This window comes from Dendropsophus ebraccatus, chromosome 5 (assembly GCF_027789765.1).
Source record: "Dendropsophus ebraccatus isolate aDenEbr1 chromosome 5, aDenEbr1.pat, whole genome shotgun sequence".
Taxonomy (NCBI): domain Eukaryota; kingdom Metazoa; phylum Chordata; class Amphibia; order Anura; family Hylidae; genus Dendropsophus; species Dendropsophus ebraccatus.
Genome location: NC_091458.1, coordinates 108,111,549 through 108,132,566, shown reverse-complemented (window position 1 = coordinate 108,132,566; position 21,018 = coordinate 108,111,549). Strand labels below are relative to the sequence as shown.

At 44.2% G+C, this 21,018-nt stretch overlaps 2 protein-coding genes across 2 annotated transcripts in view; one reads left to right on the top strand and one right to left on the bottom strand.

The window, feature by feature from the left end:
* Nucleotides 1–509: 509 nt before the first annotated feature.
* On the bottom strand, nucleotides 510–16,489 carry CNOT11 (CCR4-NOT transcription complex subunit 11). Its single transcript, XM_069970971.1, has 7 exons — nucleotides 15,985–16,489; nucleotides 10,973–11,137; nucleotides 9,223–9,375; nucleotides 6,339–6,541; nucleotides 5,522–5,724; nucleotides 3,506–3,602; nucleotides 510–1,566 (listed from the first exon to the last, which is right to left on the bottom strand). Exons 1-7 carry the CDS (start codon nucleotides 16,298–16,300, stop codon nucleotides 1,369–1,371), a joined length of 1,335 nt encoding a protein of 444 aa, XP_069827072.1. The 5' UTR covers nucleotides 16,301–16,489; the 3' UTR covers nucleotides 510–1,368.
* Nucleotides 16,490–16,546: 57 nt separating this feature from the next.
* Nucleotides 16,547–21,018, top strand: part of TBC1D8 (TBC1 domain family member 8) — a 72,318-nt gene continuing 67,846 nt past the window's right edge. The window contains exon 1 of the mRNA XM_069970970.1: nucleotides 16,547–16,670. The gene's annotated coding sequence lies outside the window, so the exon portion shown is untranslated. The remainder of the gene's footprint in view (nucleotides 16,671–21,018) is intronic.

Here is a 21,018-nt window from a genome sequence, read left to right as displayed (position 1 = left end):
CATAAAGTGCCAGAGATTTGTAATTCACTTCTATTAAAAAATCTCAAGTCTTCCAGTACTTATCAGCTGCTGTGTGTCCAGCAGGAAGTGGTGTTTTCTTTCCTGTCTGACACAGTGCTCTCTTTTGCCTCCTCTGTCCATGTCAGGAACTGTCCAAAACAGGAGCAAATCCCCATAGAAAACCTCTCCTGCTGTCCAGACTGGAAATAATACAACTTCCTGTTGGGCATACAGCAGCTGATAAGTACTGGAAGGCTTGAGATTTTTTAATAGAAGTAAATTACAAATCTCTGGCACTTCATGGCAGCAGTTGATTTGAAAGAAAAAATTTTTTGGTGCACTACCCCTTTAAGGTGATACATTCCACATTACAGTAAGACAGCAATTCTGAAAAGAAAAGCCAAACCGATGACATCACTGCAATAGACTTCACAGCTAGTCTGGTCAACTAAGTGTTCCTAACCATTTAGTGTAAATGCTTGTTTTTTGTTCACAGAAATTAGCAATCATTTAGGACTTGTCAGATTATTTTAATCTTTACATTTAAAAAACAGCAAATGGTATTTATTAACATGACAAAACCCAACATGCTAGAAGTATCTAGCAGACGACATACAATACCTTGCAAAAGTCTTCACACATGGAATATTTTGGCGATATTGTGATAGGAGACTGATGATGTAAAAAGCACAGGAGTCGTGTATACAGTATTTACATTACATCTACCCCAATATAACCTATGCCATGTTCATTGTGAAATCGTGCCATTTACAGAACACCATTGTCCAGCTTTTCCCATCCAACATTCTATAGCAAAAGGGTAATGGGCAGCTCCACTCCATCTGCAGGCATCCTGCAGGAGAACTAGGGTACATCCTGGCTTGAGGAACCAAATATATTCACAAGCTTCATTGTTAACATAGCAATGCAATGGAATATATATGTTATTTCAATCCAAACCATTACATCTACAGGTTGAAATATGCTAAAATATGGTTACATATGCACATTTAAAATATGTACAACATTATGGAAACTTCAGTTTCACCGATGCAAGACCCCCCAGACAATATCTGGGACTTTCCTGCAACTATAAACTGCTTGCGGATAATACCATCCATTTTTCTGAACAGGGTAATCCCTTCACAGCTAGCTCAGTATGTATAAAGGAGTAGATTTTAGTGTATCTGCACACAGAGCAGAAAAACAAACTATCAGACTGACCTCATACGGTTACCAATAACCTGGTGACACCTGCCCACAACTTAGAAAAGCACTGTTGTGGCAAGGTATTGTTATGCTTAGTGCTGAAAACTGAAATGGGAATAATATACAAGAAAAGGTCAGTTCAATGAGAAACAACATGGCTTATTTAGCAGGTTTTGCTTCTGTTGGGTTTTCTCCAGTATCCAAAGTCTTCAAGAGCCTGAACAGACCAGCTGCTTCTCGTATCCTGCTGAACTCTATGCAGAATGCCTGCACCTCTATGAACAAGTCCTGGACATTAATGATTTTATTCCTTATTAAAGACTGGAGGAAAACGCAGACTAGCCTCACCAGACGATTCTGTGGAGGGGAAAAAAAAAAAAAAAAAAAAAAAAATCAGTAAATAACAGTGGGGGTACTTTACAGATTCCCCCCCCCCCCCCAACCAAATCAACTGGTGTCAGAAAGTTATACAGATTTGTAAATGAATTCTTTTTAAAAAATGTCAGCTGCTGCATGTCCTGCAGGAAGTACCGAGTCCAGACTGTCAGTGCTCTCTGCTGCCACCTCTGTCCGTTACTGGAACTGTCCAAAACGGCAGAGGCGTTCTATATGGATTTGGGGCTACTCTGGACAGTTCCTGACATGGACAGAGGTGGTAGCAGAGAGCAGTCAGACTGGAAAAAATACACCACTTCTTGACGGACATACGGCAGCTGATAAGTACTATAAGACTAGACTTTTTAAATAGAAGTAATTTACAAATATTAAATTTGCAGTACCCTGGAGTACCCCTTTGTGGGCAGACAGCGAGATTCAAAAGCCAATGCTGCTGCTTCGTAATGAAGCCTGCTGTGCTCATCTCTAGCTGCAGCCCCAGTGCTCAGACCCCATGCAATCTCTAGTTATGTCCTATGCTGTGCATACTCTGGAAGGGGCATAACTACCACATGTGGAAATACTCCTTGAAGGCCTTATTCAGTCAGCAGCATTTCCTACCCTGAAGGAAAGTAAAGACCAAAACAACATTGTGATGCTGTCAGAATGAGGCCTCTGTAGCCTTCGTACGCACTGCATTTAGGAAGCACTTTGTCAGACTGGAAAGAATACACCACTTCCTGCAGGACATACAGCAGCTGGTAAGTATGGGAAGGCTTGACTTTCTTAAAAGTGACATTTCAATCAGATTTTTAACTCAATATTCATAGAAAACTACAGTGGTGCCTTGGATTACGAGCATAATTCATTCCGGGACTGTGCTTGTAATCCAAATCCACTCTTAAACCAAAGCAAATTTTCCCAAAAGAAATCATAGAAATACAGACAATTGGTTCCACACCCCAAAAATAATGATTTATTATTCTGAATAACATGTAAAACAAATGAAACATTCAGAAACAGCAGAGTATGTGATATTATAAGTTACTGTACAGTAATGGAGAGGATGGGAAACACAAGGACGGACAGAGACTGCAGGGAGTATGAAGGAATGAGCAGGACAGATGTGGGCACATACATGCAGCACTCTCTGTCCAGGGAGAGAGGGGTTACAGCTATGAAGAGATTACCTCCACAGTCCTGTCCCCTGATGTAAGCCCCAGCCTGAAGTGGATCTGCTATGGTTTGGAAGGTGAGGGAGACTTCCTGGGTCACAGTACAGAGATGTAGACCACGCTATGCAGACCATGCCCCTCCTCCACTTGTGCTCCCACCCAGTACAGGGAGCTTTTAAACCAAACCAGTCACAATTTTTAAAAACTGTAAGCTCTTAAAACTAAGGTACCACTGTATATATATTTTTAAGAATGTTTGGCTATATTTTATTTTGGCAAAGCTTTAAAAATATATACTAAAATTTTGCAGTTCTGTAGGCAGCCACGCTGTAAACTGCTGAACAACAGGGGAAACTGTCACTTTACAGACGACAGGTGGCCATACACCTTTAATAACAATAACCTTCAAAAGACTTAACAACCTCTAGTCCTCCCCATACACAGGAATGTTCAGCATGGCCGAGCGTTCCTGTGTTCTCTATGGGAAGTGGAGGGATAAGCAACAGCCTGAATGCTGTGACTGTAGCTTATCTCTTCAAGAACAAAGGAGTTGGGCAGACATTTTCCATCTTGCCCAACCCCCATCTCCACTAAGATCCGCCAGTCGATTGCCAGGAGCGGGTATGACCGACAAAAGTATAGGTGCATAAGGATCTTTAAACAGTTTTTTTCTAAGGTAAAGACTCTTGCATTGTTTTATAGACTTCTTTTATGGCTGCCTCATTCCAATTCATTATGTAGCTTACCTGCATGTATTTATCCTTAATTTGCTCGCATGTGGATATACAATTGGAGATATAAAGATGGATGAATTCAGGGGGCAGATCAACTGCTGTAGTTAGCCTGTAGTGCAAAACAAAGCACAATAGGTGTACATGTAACCACATTTATATAGTAAGTGATTGAATCTTACTTTATCTTCTCTAAGAAGTGCAGCCTTCCCTAAAGGCCCCATTACATGGAGAGAGGATTATATGCCAAATCAGGCAGATCTCTCCCCATGTAATAGAGCACTCACATTAAACACGTCAAAAGATAATCCACCCCTGGCTGCAATTCTCTCCATGTAATAAGAGCCAATGTCTGAATAAAGGAAAGGGCTGCACCATTACTGAGCAGTGTAATAGGCTCTCTACATGAGATTGGTGCTCGCCTGCATGACGAGTTGAGCCGTCTAAGACGGTCTTTAGCAGGTTACCACAAGCAATCAGATATATGTGCCGATTTAACCTCTGACTGGCCATACATTTCCTCTGCAAGGGAAACTTATTACATTATGGCTATTCAAATTATTGACTGACCATTTAATACACAGACAGGACAGATCCACCAGAACAGAAGCAGCTCTGGGATCTTGGTCAAGAAAATCTACAAGACATGTCATAAAAGACTGATAGGTTGTTACTTCTACCACCCACACCTATTGACAGAATAGGGTCCTGTAACTCCAAATTTTACAATCCATTTGTTTTATTTTTTTACATTTAGTGGCAGTGTGCTGTGTGGCAGACCTACACATGGTTTGACACAATGGGAAAACTCTGCAGTGAACCAGCATGTTGATTTTATGAATTGTATGAGTGCTCAAACAGAGTTTTAATTAGGAAACCTCCCTTGAACATGAACCATATCACAGCGGAATTCTCACTGTGACTTTTGGATTTTCATTCTACTGCAAGAATGGAGTGCCATAGCGCTGTAATTGCGATGCGGTACGTGTGAACATATCCTTAAATTGCTAATTTTATTTAAACCTTTCCCGCTGTAAATTAACGTTGCAGCAGCCTATGCCTGAGGCTGCAGCAATGTTAAGCAGTGATCAAAAGAATGACATGGGCACAGAGGCTGTGCCCATGCCATCCACATCGCTGCAATCGCAATTATAGCCAAGGCACCTGCTGCAACTGTGAGCACAAGAGCCATGCGCATGCTGCGGTCAGCGCGACCATAGCATCTATAGGGCTACAGAAGGAGAAATTTCCCTATATTAAACAATCTGCAAATTACCTGGCCATCAGGAGAGAGAGGGGAGGGTCGGCATGTTGGGTTGTCATAACCTGAGAAGCACTGCTGGGATATCGCTCCCCTCTCACCTCTGCCGCTGTCACAAGCTCCTTTGAGCTGGCAGCATATTAAAATCCATTACTGCAATGACAGAACCTGAATAATATGTTATTATTATTATTTATTTATAAAGCGCCCTTAATTCCAGAGCGCTATACAATAGATAGGGGGTAACAAGCAGGGACAATACAAGATCAACACATTACATGGGGGCAAAAGAAAGGCTGGTACACGGAGGAAGAGGACCCTGCCCACAAGGGCTTACAATCTATAAGATGTTACTGCAATAGAAGCACTTATGATGCTTCTATTGCAATGACAGACCAAGGTTCTGTCATTGCAGTAATAGATTAGAATATATGCTGTCAGCTCAGAGGAGCTTATGACAGCGGCAGAGGAGAGAGGGGAGCAGGCAGAGAACAAGGCTTCAGCTAATGGGATCATTATGATTCCATGGCTGAAGTTCAAAATTTGAGAAAATTTTACCTGGGCCCTGAGGCATCAATGACCCTAAGCAACAAAGAGTTAAAGAAGCCAAGTGCTCAGCCGACTACGTCTAGTTGATCTGGCTACCCATGTACATCTGGATTTTAAAGGCCCACCAAATATTCTGGTGAAAATATGGTATGGTTAAAAAAAAAAAAAAACAACAACATTTAAACATTTAACAATAACTACCTGTCAATGCAAATACTCACCGATTAACTACTTCCATTGAATGCAGGGACATATCCATGTTGACCAGAACAGAAAAATACTCTGTAATTTGACTTGACTGCATTAATTTTAGTAACATTTCAATAGCAACCAAGGGATTATTTTCCACCAGATCGGGAAGCTTAGCAGGGGTGAGGCCAATGTGATAAACCAGTTTGGGGTCTTTCTCCAACTCCCCAAGTAGCTGCAAGCAGGAACAATAAAGAGAAATGTTACTTCCAATTCTGTACTGAAGATTCTACGGAGAATGTATGGATAATCATGAGCATCACAGGATTTTTTTTTACGAGCGGCTTTAAATATATAGAGCAACTTAATAACAAAGTTTATTACTGAAAAAGTTAAAGCATCGTGCTAAACAAACCCTTTCTTGTTATACCTATAATATATGTGTCTATTTCTATAAAAAGAACGTCATTGCTAAACAGTGTCATGGAAGCATGTCCTAGGACTGCAGCGCCTCTTTTCGCTGGATCCTCACCCCTCTGCATAATGACCTCTATTTATGGCTTTGCCTATATTAATTGCCCAGCCCAAATCTGAACCTGAGCCGACAGAACTACAAGTGCCATACTAACTCATGCTACCACTGCGGCAAGTATACCATCTTATGCTACAGGCTCAGTCAATGCAGCTGCATTGCTAGCACATACTAGGGGGCCAGCACAAGATTTTGGCAGGGCTGCTAGGACGCGCATCTATAACAATATTCAGCAGTAATAGAAGTTGCTTTTGTAGAAGTGAAGACACGTTACAGTAGAAGAAGAAAGGGTTTATCAAGTGTCTGTGTCTTAATACCTGTGTCTGCTGAGGAGAGGACAAGGGGCTTTTAAATGCTTTGGCCATTATACGCTTGATCTCAACTCCAGTGCTGTTCTTTACACACATCGATTTATCCCATTTGATAGCATGATCAGGTTCGATCGGATTCAACCAAGCAAGCTCATCTTCACAGATATGCAGAGGTGGAGGGGGGCGAATAAACTCTGGTCGAAAGTGGCCTGGAAACAATTGTCAAAACCACAGAATTAAACACTCCTAGGACCACAGGGATACCAATTCTCCTTGAGGAGACAAGGGCCTTTCCTGCTCCACTGGAAATTCAGGGGCAGAAAGGATATGCAGAATAGCTCTCAACCACCTTAAGGAGGTAGCTTTTCCTTCAAGTCTTCAACTAGAAGTCTTAAAACATTGACATGGGGTATATGCCAAGCCAAACACTCTCTCCAGAAGGAGAAAATACCCAGATGAATATACTTTCTATTTGGAGAGATTTTTTACTTCAATGTTCTAAGACTCCTAGTTTGAGTGAAACACTGAAATGGATCAAAAGCGGTGGTGCAATATGTATTTTGTATATACTTTATTCTCACATTTCACATAGTAACATGTAACTTGTTTCTGACAGTAAAGTATGGATAAAGTAGAAACATTTATATCACCATATCCATGTTAATTTAACTTTTTTTTTTTTTTACTAATTTTATAGCTACACAGTGATTGGAGAAAAGCTATTACAGAACCAAGGTAAATTGTGCTTGGTCTTATATAGTACTTTATAAGCATATAGTGGGGGTGAGTTAATGACAAAAAATCAACTTAACTTTTAATATTTGACCAAATTGATATGTCTGGACTAGGAAAGCTATATGTAAATTAATGGTAATGTAAACATAAAGGACATTATATATTTTTTAATCACAGGGTACAAGAGGCATCATCACATTCACTTCAGTTTGGTAATATTTAAAGGGAACTAGTCATCGGTTTGATAATTTACTGGGACAGGCCCTATCAGCATCCTCCCTGCTCTGATTGATCTATCCCTATATACAAATATGAATCATAAACAATTGTAATGAGGAAGCCTGTCCCATTCCCTAACTGATGAAAGGTTACTTTAATAAACTGCTAGGAAAGGTGAAGCCAGCAATAAAATGTGAACTGTATTGTGTATAGAGCGCTAGAATGTTATCCAAGTTATGCAAATGTTTAGAACTATTTCTAAAGATTTGGCTTGGGGTAGATAAACCACATACATTTTTTAACACTGATGTCATGGGGTCCCTTTATACAGAAAAATATGACAATGTAATGGATCTTTTCTACAATGGATCTAAACAGCATCCGATGGACGCCTATAACTTTTAGGATTCCCCTATTTGAACTGCAAGAACAGTACTGTACACTGCAAAACTAAGGTTATATTCACATATCCATAGCCATCTCTGTAGATGCGGACCCTCAGCTGCAGATGTGCACATCCTTCATTCACTATAAGTTATTTGTGACCACAAATACAAGCCACACTACAGTTTGCCCTTTTTGTGCAGCAAAGATTGCAGTTCGAATACATAGCTTTAAATTTATAGATGTGTATAACGGCCCATAGGACTAAATGGGTCCGTATTCTGTCTGCATTTCTAGTAACGCAAATACGGACAAAAATTACTGATGTGTGAATGTATCCTAAGGCTATGTTCCCACACAGTATTTTGCAACCAAAATCAGGAGTGGATTGAAAACACAGAAAGGCTATGCTCACAAGTGTTGACATTTAGTTGATGGCTGACGTTTAATGGCAAATAATTGATGTTATTTTAAAGCAACGGCCATTATTTGCCATTAAATGGCGGCCAGCCACTAAATTTCAACTTGTGAACATAGCCTGTGTTTTCAATCCACCCCTGGTTTTGGTTGCAAAATACTAAGCAAAAATACTGTGTGTGAACATATCCTTAGGGTATATTCACACGAACGGTCTCGCAGCGAGATTCTCGCTGCGAGCCCGGCAGGTCCTGGCAGTTCCCATACACTACATACTTGCTGCGGTCTAAACGACCGCAGCGAGTATGTAATTCTGCCGCCCTTAACCCCTTCTGCTCCCTCCCGGCTCCCCCGCTGTAAGCATACTTTACCTGTCCTTGCTGCACGGGTCCGGCGTCCTGCTCTCCTGTCCGGCCAATTAGTGTGTTGCCCAGCCGCAGCCACTGATTGGCCGGACGGGAGAGCAGGACGCCGGACCCGTGCAGCAAGGACAGGTAAAGTATGCTTATAGCGGGGGAGCCGGGCGGGAGCAGAAAGGGTTAAGGGCGGTAGAATTAGACCGGTAGAATAGACCGCAGCAAGTATGTAGTGTATGGGAACTGCCAGGACCTGCCGGGCTCGCAGCGAGAATCTCGCTGTGAGCCCGTTCGTGTCAATATACCCTCAGGCTGGGTTCACACTACGTATATTTGAGGCTGTATATTTGAGGCTGTATAGCAACCAAAACCAGGAGTGGATTGAAAACACAGAAAGGATCTGTTCACATAATGTTGTAATTGAGTGGATGGCCGCCATTTAATGGCAAATATTTGCTGTTATTTTAAAACAACGTCTGTTATATTGAAATAATGGCAGTTATTTACCGTTATATGGCGGCCATCCACTCAGTTTCAACATTGTGTGAACAGATCCTTTCTGTGTTTTCAATCCACTCCTGGTTTTGGTTGCTATGAGGACCTGACATGAGGACCAAATACAGCCTGAAATATACGTAGTGTGAACCCAGCCTCAAACTGATATAGAAAGTGTAACTGATGTTGCTATTAAACAGATAGTCTGCTTACGATCTTCAATGACTAAGAAAAAGTAGCCTATAAAAATGAATGTAAATGTTGTATGTAAGAATGACACATACTTTCTATCGGTGGCTTTGGGCCACTAACTAAAGCTTCTGTAATCTGCGAAGCAACAGAACTGTCAAATCCAGAATTAGAAGAATCAGGGTCAGGGTCACTGAGGATGCTTGGGAAACTGGCCTTGCTCTGTGTCGGGAGCTCCGACTGACGCTCTAAAAGAGAAAATAATCAATTTATTAATACATTCAAGAAAGTACGTGAAAAATAATTATTCCTTCAGATGTTATATATAAACTTAGCAGGTAATTTGGTAGGAACAGAAGAAAAGCAAGATGTATATGAGAAAGTAACTACCTGAAGGGGAAACTATCAGCAAGTTTGACGAATCTAACCTGCTTATGCCTACCTATTGTGCACATGGTGCTGAGGATGAAAGTAGGTCTCTTACCTTTATCCTCTGCACCGTTTCTGTGCAGTTTATAATTTAATTCAGTGTCTAGTAAGAAGCAATGGGGGGAGGGGGGCCTACTATCCCTAGAGCACTGTTCCTTGCCCCCACTGCTCCAAACAACCTTACTACTCAAAAATAAACTACAAACTGCATGGAAACAGTGCCGAGGATGAAGGTAAAATACTTGGCTTTCCTCCTCAGTGCTCTGTGCACAATAGGGAGACATTAGGAGGTTAGATATGTCTAACCTGCTAATAGTTTCCCTTTAATATCAGATTTGCGGAGCCTGACTCCTACCTCACCTACTGATTGCAAGCTCTGTGGCCTCTTTATTAGCAGCCACAGTTCCATACACTTTGCAGAATATGTGCCTGGTATTAAAATTAGCTCAGTCAACCAGGTATATGTTTTGATGCTTAGAACCCACTGCTGACAATGACATAGTATATATGCATTGTAAACTGCACAAATACAGCCAGGAGAAGTACACATAGGTGCATGGCTGTTTGCTTCACCCTATGGATTGTAGGAGACAAGCTCCACAAACTTATTCCAGAAGACTGGCTCTGTTTTATGAGTTGGACTTTAACACCAATAAGTCTTTACTAAGGGTTAACTATTAAAATGTAAAAATGTGACAAGTTAAAAAGTATATGCGTGTAAAAATTACACAAACAATAAAACCAAGACCTTTGGCTCATGGCTGAGAGAAAGAAAAAGGTAAACCAGTTCACTGAAAGAATTGTAAAAAGGAACATCATATGAAAACCTGTACAGGTACAGTGACAAACTGCATGGGGAACATTCTAGTGGTTAAAATATAGCAAATAGTTTACAGCTCAATGTGAATAACCTGCAAATCAAGGCCAATGGCCAGCAGACATAGTATAGATAGAGTATAATTTTGTGGCTGTACAGAGACAGTGTAAGCAAATATGAACTCCACTTGTGCAGCAATGCACAGTCTTCAAAAGCGCACACTGAGAAACGTCAGCAGGTGGAAAGCAAAGCAACTGAAGCCATAGTGACAGGTATTGAGCCCCAAGACGGGAAGTAAAACACGCTGCTCCCGGCTATATCTTACAATTTAACATCCTGGCTATATCTAACTTTTTACATCTATATATGATAGGCAATACTGTCTAATGAATGCTGTGAGTCTTACAGGGGTTATCCAGGAACAGAAAAAGCACAGCTACTTTCTTGCAGTTACAGCACCCCCCCTCCCCCGTCCCCAGGCTGTGTGTGCTATTGCAAAACCCACACCCAAATTGGAGGGAAGAGTGGTGCTGTTTCTGGAAGAAAATGGCCATGTTTTTCTAAGTCTAGGTAACCCCCTCTGACATTGCATATATTACCTGCAAGAGCTAACTGAAGTCCACTGATGTCCACAGGTTGGGCCAAATTGGTGACATCCATAACAGCGATTTGTCTAGGAGTCTTTTTAAATAGTTCCCTGGGCGGTGCGAGCATTAACTGCGAAAGGAAGAACTTTTCAGGCGGCGTGATCGGTGGCAAAAATCCTGTAAAGATAAGAGGTTTTTGTTTTACTAATGAATGAATCATTCTCACATCACCATAGTGTATCTGTCATTATAACTTTCAAAATCTAAACCAAAAGTAGATGTGATATAAAGCAAGTTTGCAATATACATTCATTTTTTTTTTAAGTTATCATGGAGAACACGGCAATGTTTTCTGACTTAAAAAAAAAAACACAAAAAAAAAAAACACAGGAAACAGTCAGAAAACAGGGAGTCCTGTGTATCCCAGGCCATCTGAGCGCTCACAGAGAGAAGGCAGCTATGTGATTGATGGACACATTGAGCCGTGACTCTCTGTACTGGCCGGAATTTCTGTGTTTAGCTTTGTTTTACAGCATGATAACAAAAATAATGAATTTATATTGCAAACTTGCTTTATATCACATCTACTGTTGATTTTGAAAGTCATAAAGACAGGGACACTTTAAAATAATTATCCCACCAACTCTGCGCAGTACCATCTACCCTAAATAAGCCGCATATATGGTGTGTGTGTTTGTACCCTTAAAGAAGCAGTTCACTTTTTATTTTTTTCGCCCCCCGGTTAGCCGCTGTCAAGTATACTTACAGAAGATGATCGGTGTCCCGTTCCCGTCGGTCAGTTCCGTCCCGCGGTGCCGTTCACATCGGGCGCGCGCTCACTTCCGCCGGCGCTGTGACTCCTCTTCTCTCCCTTGTCATTTGAACGCCGGAAGTCACGCGCTTCCATAGAGAATGCATGGAAGCGAGTGACTTCCGGCGTATAATCACTGGGCAGAGAAGAGGACTCGCAGCAGCCGGCGGAAGTGAGCGCGCGCCCGATGTAAACGGCACCGCGGGACGGAACTGACCGACGGGAACGGGACACCGATCATCTTCTGTAAGTATACTTGACAGCGGCTACCCGGGGGGGGGGCGAAAAAAATAAAAAGTGAACTGCTTCTTTAAGGCTACCTGTCGTTATAAGTTTCAAAATCTAAATCAACGGGAGATGTGATGTGAAGCAGGTTTGCCATTTACATTAATTATTTATTTTTGTTATCATGCTTTAAAATAAAGTTATACTTACTTGTATCCAGGTCCAGTCTCCTGAAGGCAGCTTTTTAGTCTTGTGCTCAGATGACCTGGGAAACACGGGACTTCCTGTGTTTAGACCTTTTTTTTTTCTCCCAACCAGCACAAGACCAAAAAGCTGGACAACCCCCCCCCCACCCCCCCCCCCCCCCCCGCGCGTTCTCATACCTGTCCCCTATGCTGTGGTTAGGGGACAAGTATTTTTAAAATAGGAAAATTCCTTGAATATCAAGCCTAGTTGCTAAAATGAAAAGTGCAAGATTTCAGGATGTGTGTGCACAATATAAATAGTAAAATAAAAAAATCTGAAAATCACCACCAAAAATTCATAAGAAATATGTTTAACATAAAACAATTAGTCATTTTCTGATGACACAGAAGTATCCAACCTGCTGATATGTCCCTATAGCACATGTAGTGCTGAGGATGAGGGTATTTTCTTTCCTTAAAGGGGTTGTCCGGCGATAAAAAATTATTCACAGAATAACACACATTACAAAGTTATACAACTTTGTAATGTATGTTATGTCTGTGAATGGCCCCCTTCCCCGTGTCCCACCACCCCCACCCGTGTACCCGGAAGTGTGGTGCGCTATACATTACCTGTCGCGTGCCGACCACGGTCTCCGATCGTCAGCAGTGACGTCTTCTTCGGGAAGCCACGGATCTTCCCGAGTGCCGGCCGCCCTCTGCAGCGTCATCCGAAGCTCAGCCGCGATTGGCTGAGCATAACTGTGCTCAGCCAATCGCGGCTGAGCAGCTGATGACGTGGCCGCGTCATCAGCCGCTCAGCCGCGATTGGCTGAGCACAGTTATGCTCAGCCAATCGCGGCTGAGCTTCGGATGACGCTGCAGAGGGTGGCCGGCACTCGGGAAGATCCGCCAAGCTCCCGAAGAAGACGTCACTGCTGACGATCGGAGACCGTGGACGACACGATATGCGGTGAGTATAATGCACCACACTTCCGGGTCTAGCGTGGGTGGGGGGAAACACGGGGAAGGGGGCCATTCACAGACATAACATACATTACAAAGTTGTATAACTTTTTAATGTGTGTTATTCTGTGAATAATTTTTTATCGCCGGACAACCCCTTTAATGCTTGGTGCAGTTTTCAGGGACTTTGTAGTTTATTTGATACTTTTTTTTTTATTATTATTATGTGATACTTAAATTAGGCTGGTTGGTGCACTGTGAGCAGGGCTACCACCCCTGGTACACCGATCCAGCCAGCCCTCCTAATAAATATTGGGATGGTGCTCTACACAGACATCCTTCCAATGCTCATCCCTGATGGATATTTATTAGGAGGGTGTCCCTTTAAAGAGGCAGTTCTGTAAGTAAGAGATCTCACACCTCAGGGCTAAACTTCTCACTACAGCTTTATTAAGCCTTCCATTGTGCTGCTGCTCTTTAGTTTCTCTAATTCTGGAGAACTTTAAACTCAAAATCATTAAAAGCTTCAACACAAACAGGAATCTGCCTGTACTAATGACCCCCTGTTTAGCAAACCCACTGAGAGTGCTCGACAGGTGATGGGCAAATAAGTCTAAATCTGCCTATAGTGATGTCCATAGTAGTAGCATAGCTGAGAAAAGGACACCATTGATGGCATATGGTACTTAGACACCAAGAGGGATAATTACCATTGTTGCTCCCCTGGCATACGCCAGGGAGAAGGTGCAGATTCGCCCCTTCTCCCTGGGATACGCCAGCTGTATGCCCTGCTTGCCTGATGGATGGTTGCAGCAAGGCGGGGGAAGAGGAGTGACCTCCTTCTGCGCCTGATTTACGCCTCAGGAGCAGGTGTAGATTTCTGCGTCTGCCATACGGCAGGTGCAGGTCAGGCCGGATTCAGTAACAGGCATGTACCTTTTATTGAATCCAGCGGATCAACTGGGGGCAGGGCCTAATTTAAGTATGAGTACGCCAGTCTTCATAAATGTTCCCACAAGTGTCAGCTGGGATTCCTTAATTGTGCAAGTGTATTCTCCTTAGCTCAGAGTGACAGCTCTAGTGGATGTAGCATGTACACACTGAAAAAATTGCCTCAAAACCAATGCGAAAATCTGGTGTGGCAAAAGCAAAGTAAAGCAGACATGTCACCGTTTGTTGGTTTTAAAATCAATGGAAGATGTTTTTTACGCAAGAGGTTTGTCATTCCAGAGCAGAGGGCCGGGATTTACTTACCTGGTGTTTGCTCATTCAGGTTTTTAGCTGCAATTAATGAATAGAGAAGCAGTGATGGATTATAAATGCAGCCCATGTACACAGAAAAAACAGACTGCTCCTCTTTTCAGATCTATTGCTTTCTATTCACTAACATTGTAATAAAAAGCTTGAATGTGTAAACACAACCTCAGTGTATATTCACATTAGCAAGTGTGCCAGCCCTGAGTAAGACTTCAATGGGAACTTAAAGAGGTATTCCGGTGAAAAGGATAAGGGAAAAGTAGGAGATCGCAGGGGGTCCGACCCCTGAACTCCCTGACTATCTCCATATTCGACTCCGGCCGGCTCTGTTATGAATAAAGCCGTGGCTCTATTCATTGCTATGTAGCGTAGGAAAGAGCCAAGTACATCGCTCTTCCAGTGCACTCAGCTCTTTCCGACACTATAGGAATGAACAGAGCCGCGGGTCACCCACTGGACCCGCAGATCTATTCATAACACAGCCAGCCTGGATCGGTCCCCCCACAATCTCCTACTTTTCCTTCCTTCCTGTGGACTGGGGAAAAGTTTGTTTTTACCGGAATACCCCTTTAAGTCATGAATGATCTGAAGGACAAGTGACATGTCACTTTTGGTGCATTTCTTCGGCTGTCACTGAATTCTGTAAATGCAGCTTTTTCTTAGGTGAGACTTCTGTACATGTGTGAACATACTCCTGATATTTATGTAGCATGTGGTGGTTAATGCTTTTTCTGTTATGCTACTGCTACACACATCAAAACTGGTATGTTTAAACTTATTTCCACCAGACCTATGTATGTCGTTCGGTCAGCAGTTTCGGGGGTAATGCTCCAGACATCCCCATTATGTTACACCCCTAAGGGGCATTCACACGTCCGTAGAATTCTCTCCGTACACAGACAGTTCTGAGGACTGGATCTGGGAGCTCGCAGCATCATGAATAATTACAATGTCATGAGCAAACAGTTAGTTTGTGCTGGTGTACTGACACAGCCGACATCATAACTAATCATGCTGCTGGGGGCTCCCAGGTCCAGTCCGCACAACACCATCCATGTATAGACAGAATTCTATGGATGTGTATATGGCCGTAGAATTCCAACCGTGTTCTACAGACTGGATCTCTGAGCTCCCAGCATCATGACTCCAGCCGCCAATGAAGTGACCATGTAAAGCATGGCGATACCAATCCTCCAGGTAGGCTGGCAGTGCCACCTGAATCAGTGACACGCATGCCAGCGCCCACCTGAATCACTGGCACGCATGGCGGCTCCCACCTGAATCACTGGCACGCATGGCGGCTCCCACCTGAATCACTGACACCCATGGCGGCTCCCACCTGAATCACTGACACCCATGGCGGCGCCCACCTGAATCACTGACACCCATGGCAGCGCCCACCTGAATCACTGACACCCATGGCAGCGCCCACCTGAATCACTGACACCCATGTCGGCGCCCACCTGAATCACTGACACCCATGTCGGCGCCCACCTGAATCACTGACACCCATGTCGGCGCCCACCTGAATCACTGACACCCAGGCACTACAAGTCTCAGCATGCCGGTACCGTCCTCACCTGACAGCGGCCTCTCGGCCTCCTCGGCAGGCGGGGGGTTGAGCAGGTGGGCGAAGATAGCGGCGAATGGGTTGGCGGCCAGGGGCTCGGTGCGGTACATCTCCCAGAGCAGGTAGAGGGCGGTGAGGCGCTGCGGGGACGTGGGCAGCAGGTCCGGCTGCTGCAGGAGCATCACCAGCACGGAGCCCACCCGGAAATGGTCGGCCTTGGTGAAGTAATGGTGGAAAGCTGTGGAGAGGCCCTCGAAGGTGTTACTGCACGCCTCCTCCGTCATGATGCCCAGCAGGTTGGACAGCTCCTTCCCGCACAGATTCATGGTGAGGCCGTTACTGCTCTCCCGCCTCTTCTTTCATTGGCCTCCCCGCACCAGCTCCTCTGCTCTCCCTGTAGCGGGGCTGCTGTCCTTGTTCTTCTTTCTAGTAGGCAATAAAGCTGTGCAAAAAATTCCGTAAATCTTCAGCGCCGCGCATGCTGCGAATGACGTCATTTACGTTAGAAACGTCGTACTCGTCCCCCTAACGTGCGCGTGCCTAAAGCTGACGTTCAGTTCCCTGCGTCTCGTAGGAGTGCGCATGTGCGGGAGAGGTGTGCTAGGGCTTAGGTTTGTTGTGGGTTACTGGAGGTGAAGTTCAGTCTCTTGAGTTCTCTTATAGCTCATGGATAGCTGTAGCACATAGAGAGTTCAGGTAGTTATGTGTTTCCCTTTATAAACCCTGTCCTGGTAACCTCCCCCCCTCCCCCCCCCACACACACGGGAAGCCCCATCGTTTAAAGGGGTTGTCCAGCAAAAATCTTTTTCAAATCAACTGGTTTCAGAAAGTTAAACAGATTTTTAATTTACTTCTATTTAAAAGTCTCAAGTCTTCCCATACTTATCAGCTGCTGTATGTCCTGCAGGAAATGTTTTCTTTTCAGTCTGACACAGTGCTCTCTGCTGACATCTCTGTCCAAGACAGGAATTTTCCAGAGCAGGAAAGGTTTTCTATGGGGTTTACTCCTGCTCTGGACAGTTTTTGTCTTCGGCAAAGGTGGCAGCAGAGAGCACTGTGTCAGACTGAAAAGAAAACCCCACTTCCTGCAGGACATACAGCAGGTGAGAAGTATGAGACGAGTTGAGATGTTTTAATAGAAGTAACTTACAAATCTATGTAACTTTCTGAAACCCGTTGATTTGAAAGAAAACGATTTTCGCTGCATAACCCCATAAAGGAGAACTCTGTCCAAAATATAATTTTTGATATGTTATTACATAGGCAAAGTTAGACAAAATCCTAATATACAATAATTATGGGGAATGCACATATAGTGCTATTTCCCTCAATTTAGTAGTTCAGATGGGGGGGGGGGGGGGGGGGGGTTAATGCAGGCACAGAGTCTCCTGTCAGGAGAAGAGCTGGATCTAGAGGAGCTCGGGCAATGAGGGAATCACCCGGCAGGAGCCCCTGTACATTGGCAACTACAGGAGGCAGTTTGGGATTGGTAGCTCCTCTAGATCCGACTCCCCTAACTGACTGAGATCTCCTAAAAGAAGACTCTGTTCCTCCTAGTCGGATCTAGAGGAACCCAGGCAGTGAGGGAGTCACCAGCAGGAGCCCCTGTACACCGGTAACTGCAGGAGGTGGATCGGGACCCGCAGCCCTGCAAGCTTGTGCAATCGATCGCACAAGCTTGCAGGGTTGCCGATCCCAAACCACCTCCTGTAGTTGCCAGTGTACAGGGGCTCCTGCCGGGTGACTGCCTCACTGCACGGGCTCCTGTAGATCCAGCTTCCCTCCTGACAGGAGACTTTGTGCCTGCATTAACCCCCACTGCCCAGCAGCATCACTAAATGTCCCCCATGTCCCTCCAGCTCCTCTTCAGCCATAAGTGCCTTTGATATGCCCCCATCCCCTGCTCCCTCTTTTCGTATGTAATTTCTGCACTATACAGCACCACCTGTTGGACACATTAGATACATACAGTGCACAGGATTCGTGACGTTGCGTGTGTTTTTTTTAAAATGAAGCCAATCTGAACTACTAAACATGACATGGAGAGAAAGGGACGGCTGCACATCCCATCTATGGCTGATACTAATGCCGCTAGGCCTATGTTAAAATTCAACAATCTGAACTACTAAATTGAGGAAAATAGCACTATATGTGCATTTCCCATAATTATTGTATATCAGGATTTTGTCTAACTTTGCCTATGAAATAACATATCAAAAATTATATTTTGGCCGGAGTTCTCCTATAAGGACACATGCTGCAACCGTACAGCATGTGTCTGTTCCCAGGATTCATAGAGGGTTCGTGCTATGACCCCATTCTATCCCCACGTTACCGGCTGCTATGTGCACATGGGGACCATGGCTATTAGCGGGGATTTCTTTGGTGGAGAAACGCCCCTCCATCGTGGTCTAGTGGCGGGATCTCCCCCTTGATCCGATCATGGAGATCCCTTCTTCTAAGCCAGTGGGGACTCTGGTATCGCTGCGTTCGTATTCACCCAAATTATTAAATTATGTCATCATCAGCGTCATCAGCTGCTCTGCCCCGATTGGCTGAGCATAACTGTGCTCAGCCAATCGCGGCTGAGCACAGTTATGACGCGGCAGAGGGGGGACGGCAGGAGCGGGTCGGCCGGCCTCCCGAAGATGACGTCTTTGACAAGATTACAGACGGGGTCAGTCGACACGGATCAGGTATGTATAGTGCACTACGCTTCTGGGTACACAGGCGGAGGGCCGGGGAACACGGGAAGGGGGCCATTCACATACATAACATACATTACAAAGTTGTATAACTTTGTAATGTGCGTTATTTTGTGAATAATTTCTTAGCGCCGCACTACCCCTTTAAACAAGGAGGAAAGAACACAAAAGTGAAAATTGGGGGTAAATGAGGTTAACGGTAAACACTCCTAATGAGAACTTATCGTTAAAGGAGAAGTCCGACAAAAGTATTGTATTGTCCCCCAAAAGTTATATAAATATACACTTATTATGGGAAATGCTTATAAAGTGCTTTTTTCCCTGCACTTACTACTGCATCAAGGCTTCACCTCCTGGATAAAATTGTGATGTCACGACCTGACTCCCAGAGCTGTGCAGGCTGTGGCTGCTGGAGAGGATGATGGCAGAGGGATGCTCAGTGTCCCTGTGCCCTGTGTCCCTCTGCCATCATCCTCTCCAGCAGCCACAGCCCGCACAGCTCTGGGAGTTGGGTTGTGACGGCCATTATTTTGCATAAAAAGATGTTGTGTGAACATAGCCTTACGATGCGTTACAGTATATACAGTATTTTACTCACTATTTTTTCAACCTAAAGTTGGGTTGAAAAACTGTGCATATCTTTCCATCACTGGTTTTTACCTCTTCTTTTAAAGGGGTTTTCCGTGTTATTTTAAAGGGGTACTCCAGCGGGGGGGCTATTTTTGGATCTGGCCGGGGAGGAGGTGGCTGAGAGTAAAGATGCCTACTCACCTCCCCGGATCCAGCGGCGGGTCCCGTATCGCGGCGCTCCAGTCCCCGATTCCCAGCCACTTCCTGGTGTCTGACGCGGGCTCGAGACGTGACGTCTCAAGTCCCGCCTCTGTCACCGGCAAACGGATCCCGCCTCTGTCACTGACTGGCTGAGCGGACTTGAGACGTCACGTCTCGGGCCCGCGTCAGACACCAGGAAGCGGCCGGGGACCGGAGCGCCGCCATACGGGACCCGCCGCTGGATCCGGGATGTGAGTGGACGTCTTTTCTCTCAGACAACTTCTCCCCGGCCAATTCCAAAAATAGCCCCCACGCTGGAGTACCCCTTTAACCCCATAAGGACGGAGCCACTTTTCGTTTTTGCGTTTTAGTTTTTTCCTCCTTGCACTTGCATTTTTCCACCTAGAAACCCACATGAGCCCTTATTTTTTGCGTCACTAATTGTAGTTTGCAATGACAGGCTGAATTTTTGCATAAAGTACACTGCGAAACCAGGAAAAAATTCAAAGTGTGGTAAAATTGAACAAAAAACGCATCTCTTTTATTTGGGGGGTATTTGTTTGTACGCCATTTGCCCTGGGGTAAAACTGACTTGTTATGCATGTTCCTCAAGTCATTATGGTTACAATGATATGTAACATGTATAACTTTTCTTTTATCTGATGGCCTGTAAAAAATTCAAACCATTGTTAACAAATATACGTTCCTTAAAATTGCTCCATTCCCAGGCTTATAGCGCTTTTATCCTTTGGTCTATGGGGCTGTGTCAGATGAAATTTTTTGCGCCATGATGTTTACTTTCTATCGGTACCTTGATTGTGCATATACGACTTTGTGATCGCTTTTTATAAAATTTTTTCTGGATTTGATGAGACCAAAAATGCGCAATTTTGCATTTTTTTCCGCTTACGCCGTTTACTGTGCGAGATCAGGAATGTGATCAATTAAGAGTTTAGGCGATTACGCACGCAGCGATATCAAACATGTTTATTTATTTATTTACTTTTATTAAAAACATGGGAAAAGGGGGGTGATTCAAACTTTTATTAGGGGAGGGGGCTTTTTACTTATAATAACACTTTTTTTTTTTTTTACACTTATACTAGAAGCCCCCTGGGGGACTTCTAGTATAAGGGCATTGATCTCCCATTGAGATCTTTGCTGTATAGTAATACAGCAAAGATCAATGAGATCGGCACTCGGATGGTTTCAGCTGCTGCAGCCGAAAGCATCCGAGTGCCGAGCCGGGATCAGCGCCATTTTGGCGAAGACCCCGGCTGGCACAAGTAACGGAGATTGCTGTTGATGTCACTGAAACAACCGGCCTCTATCCAATTATGGCCTTTCAGAGACTGACAAATAATGGCTGTCTCCCCCCCCCCCCCCCAAATGTTTTTATTTAAATTTCAACAAGTAAACAATATAATGATGGTCAAGTGGGTAGGGGAAGTAAGAAGAGGGTGAGGGGTAGGGAATGGAAAAGGGATGGGGTTGATAGATAGGGAAGGTGTAGGCAGGGAAGCATGGCAAACATTGCCAAAGAATAGGTACATTATTCAAAGGTATGA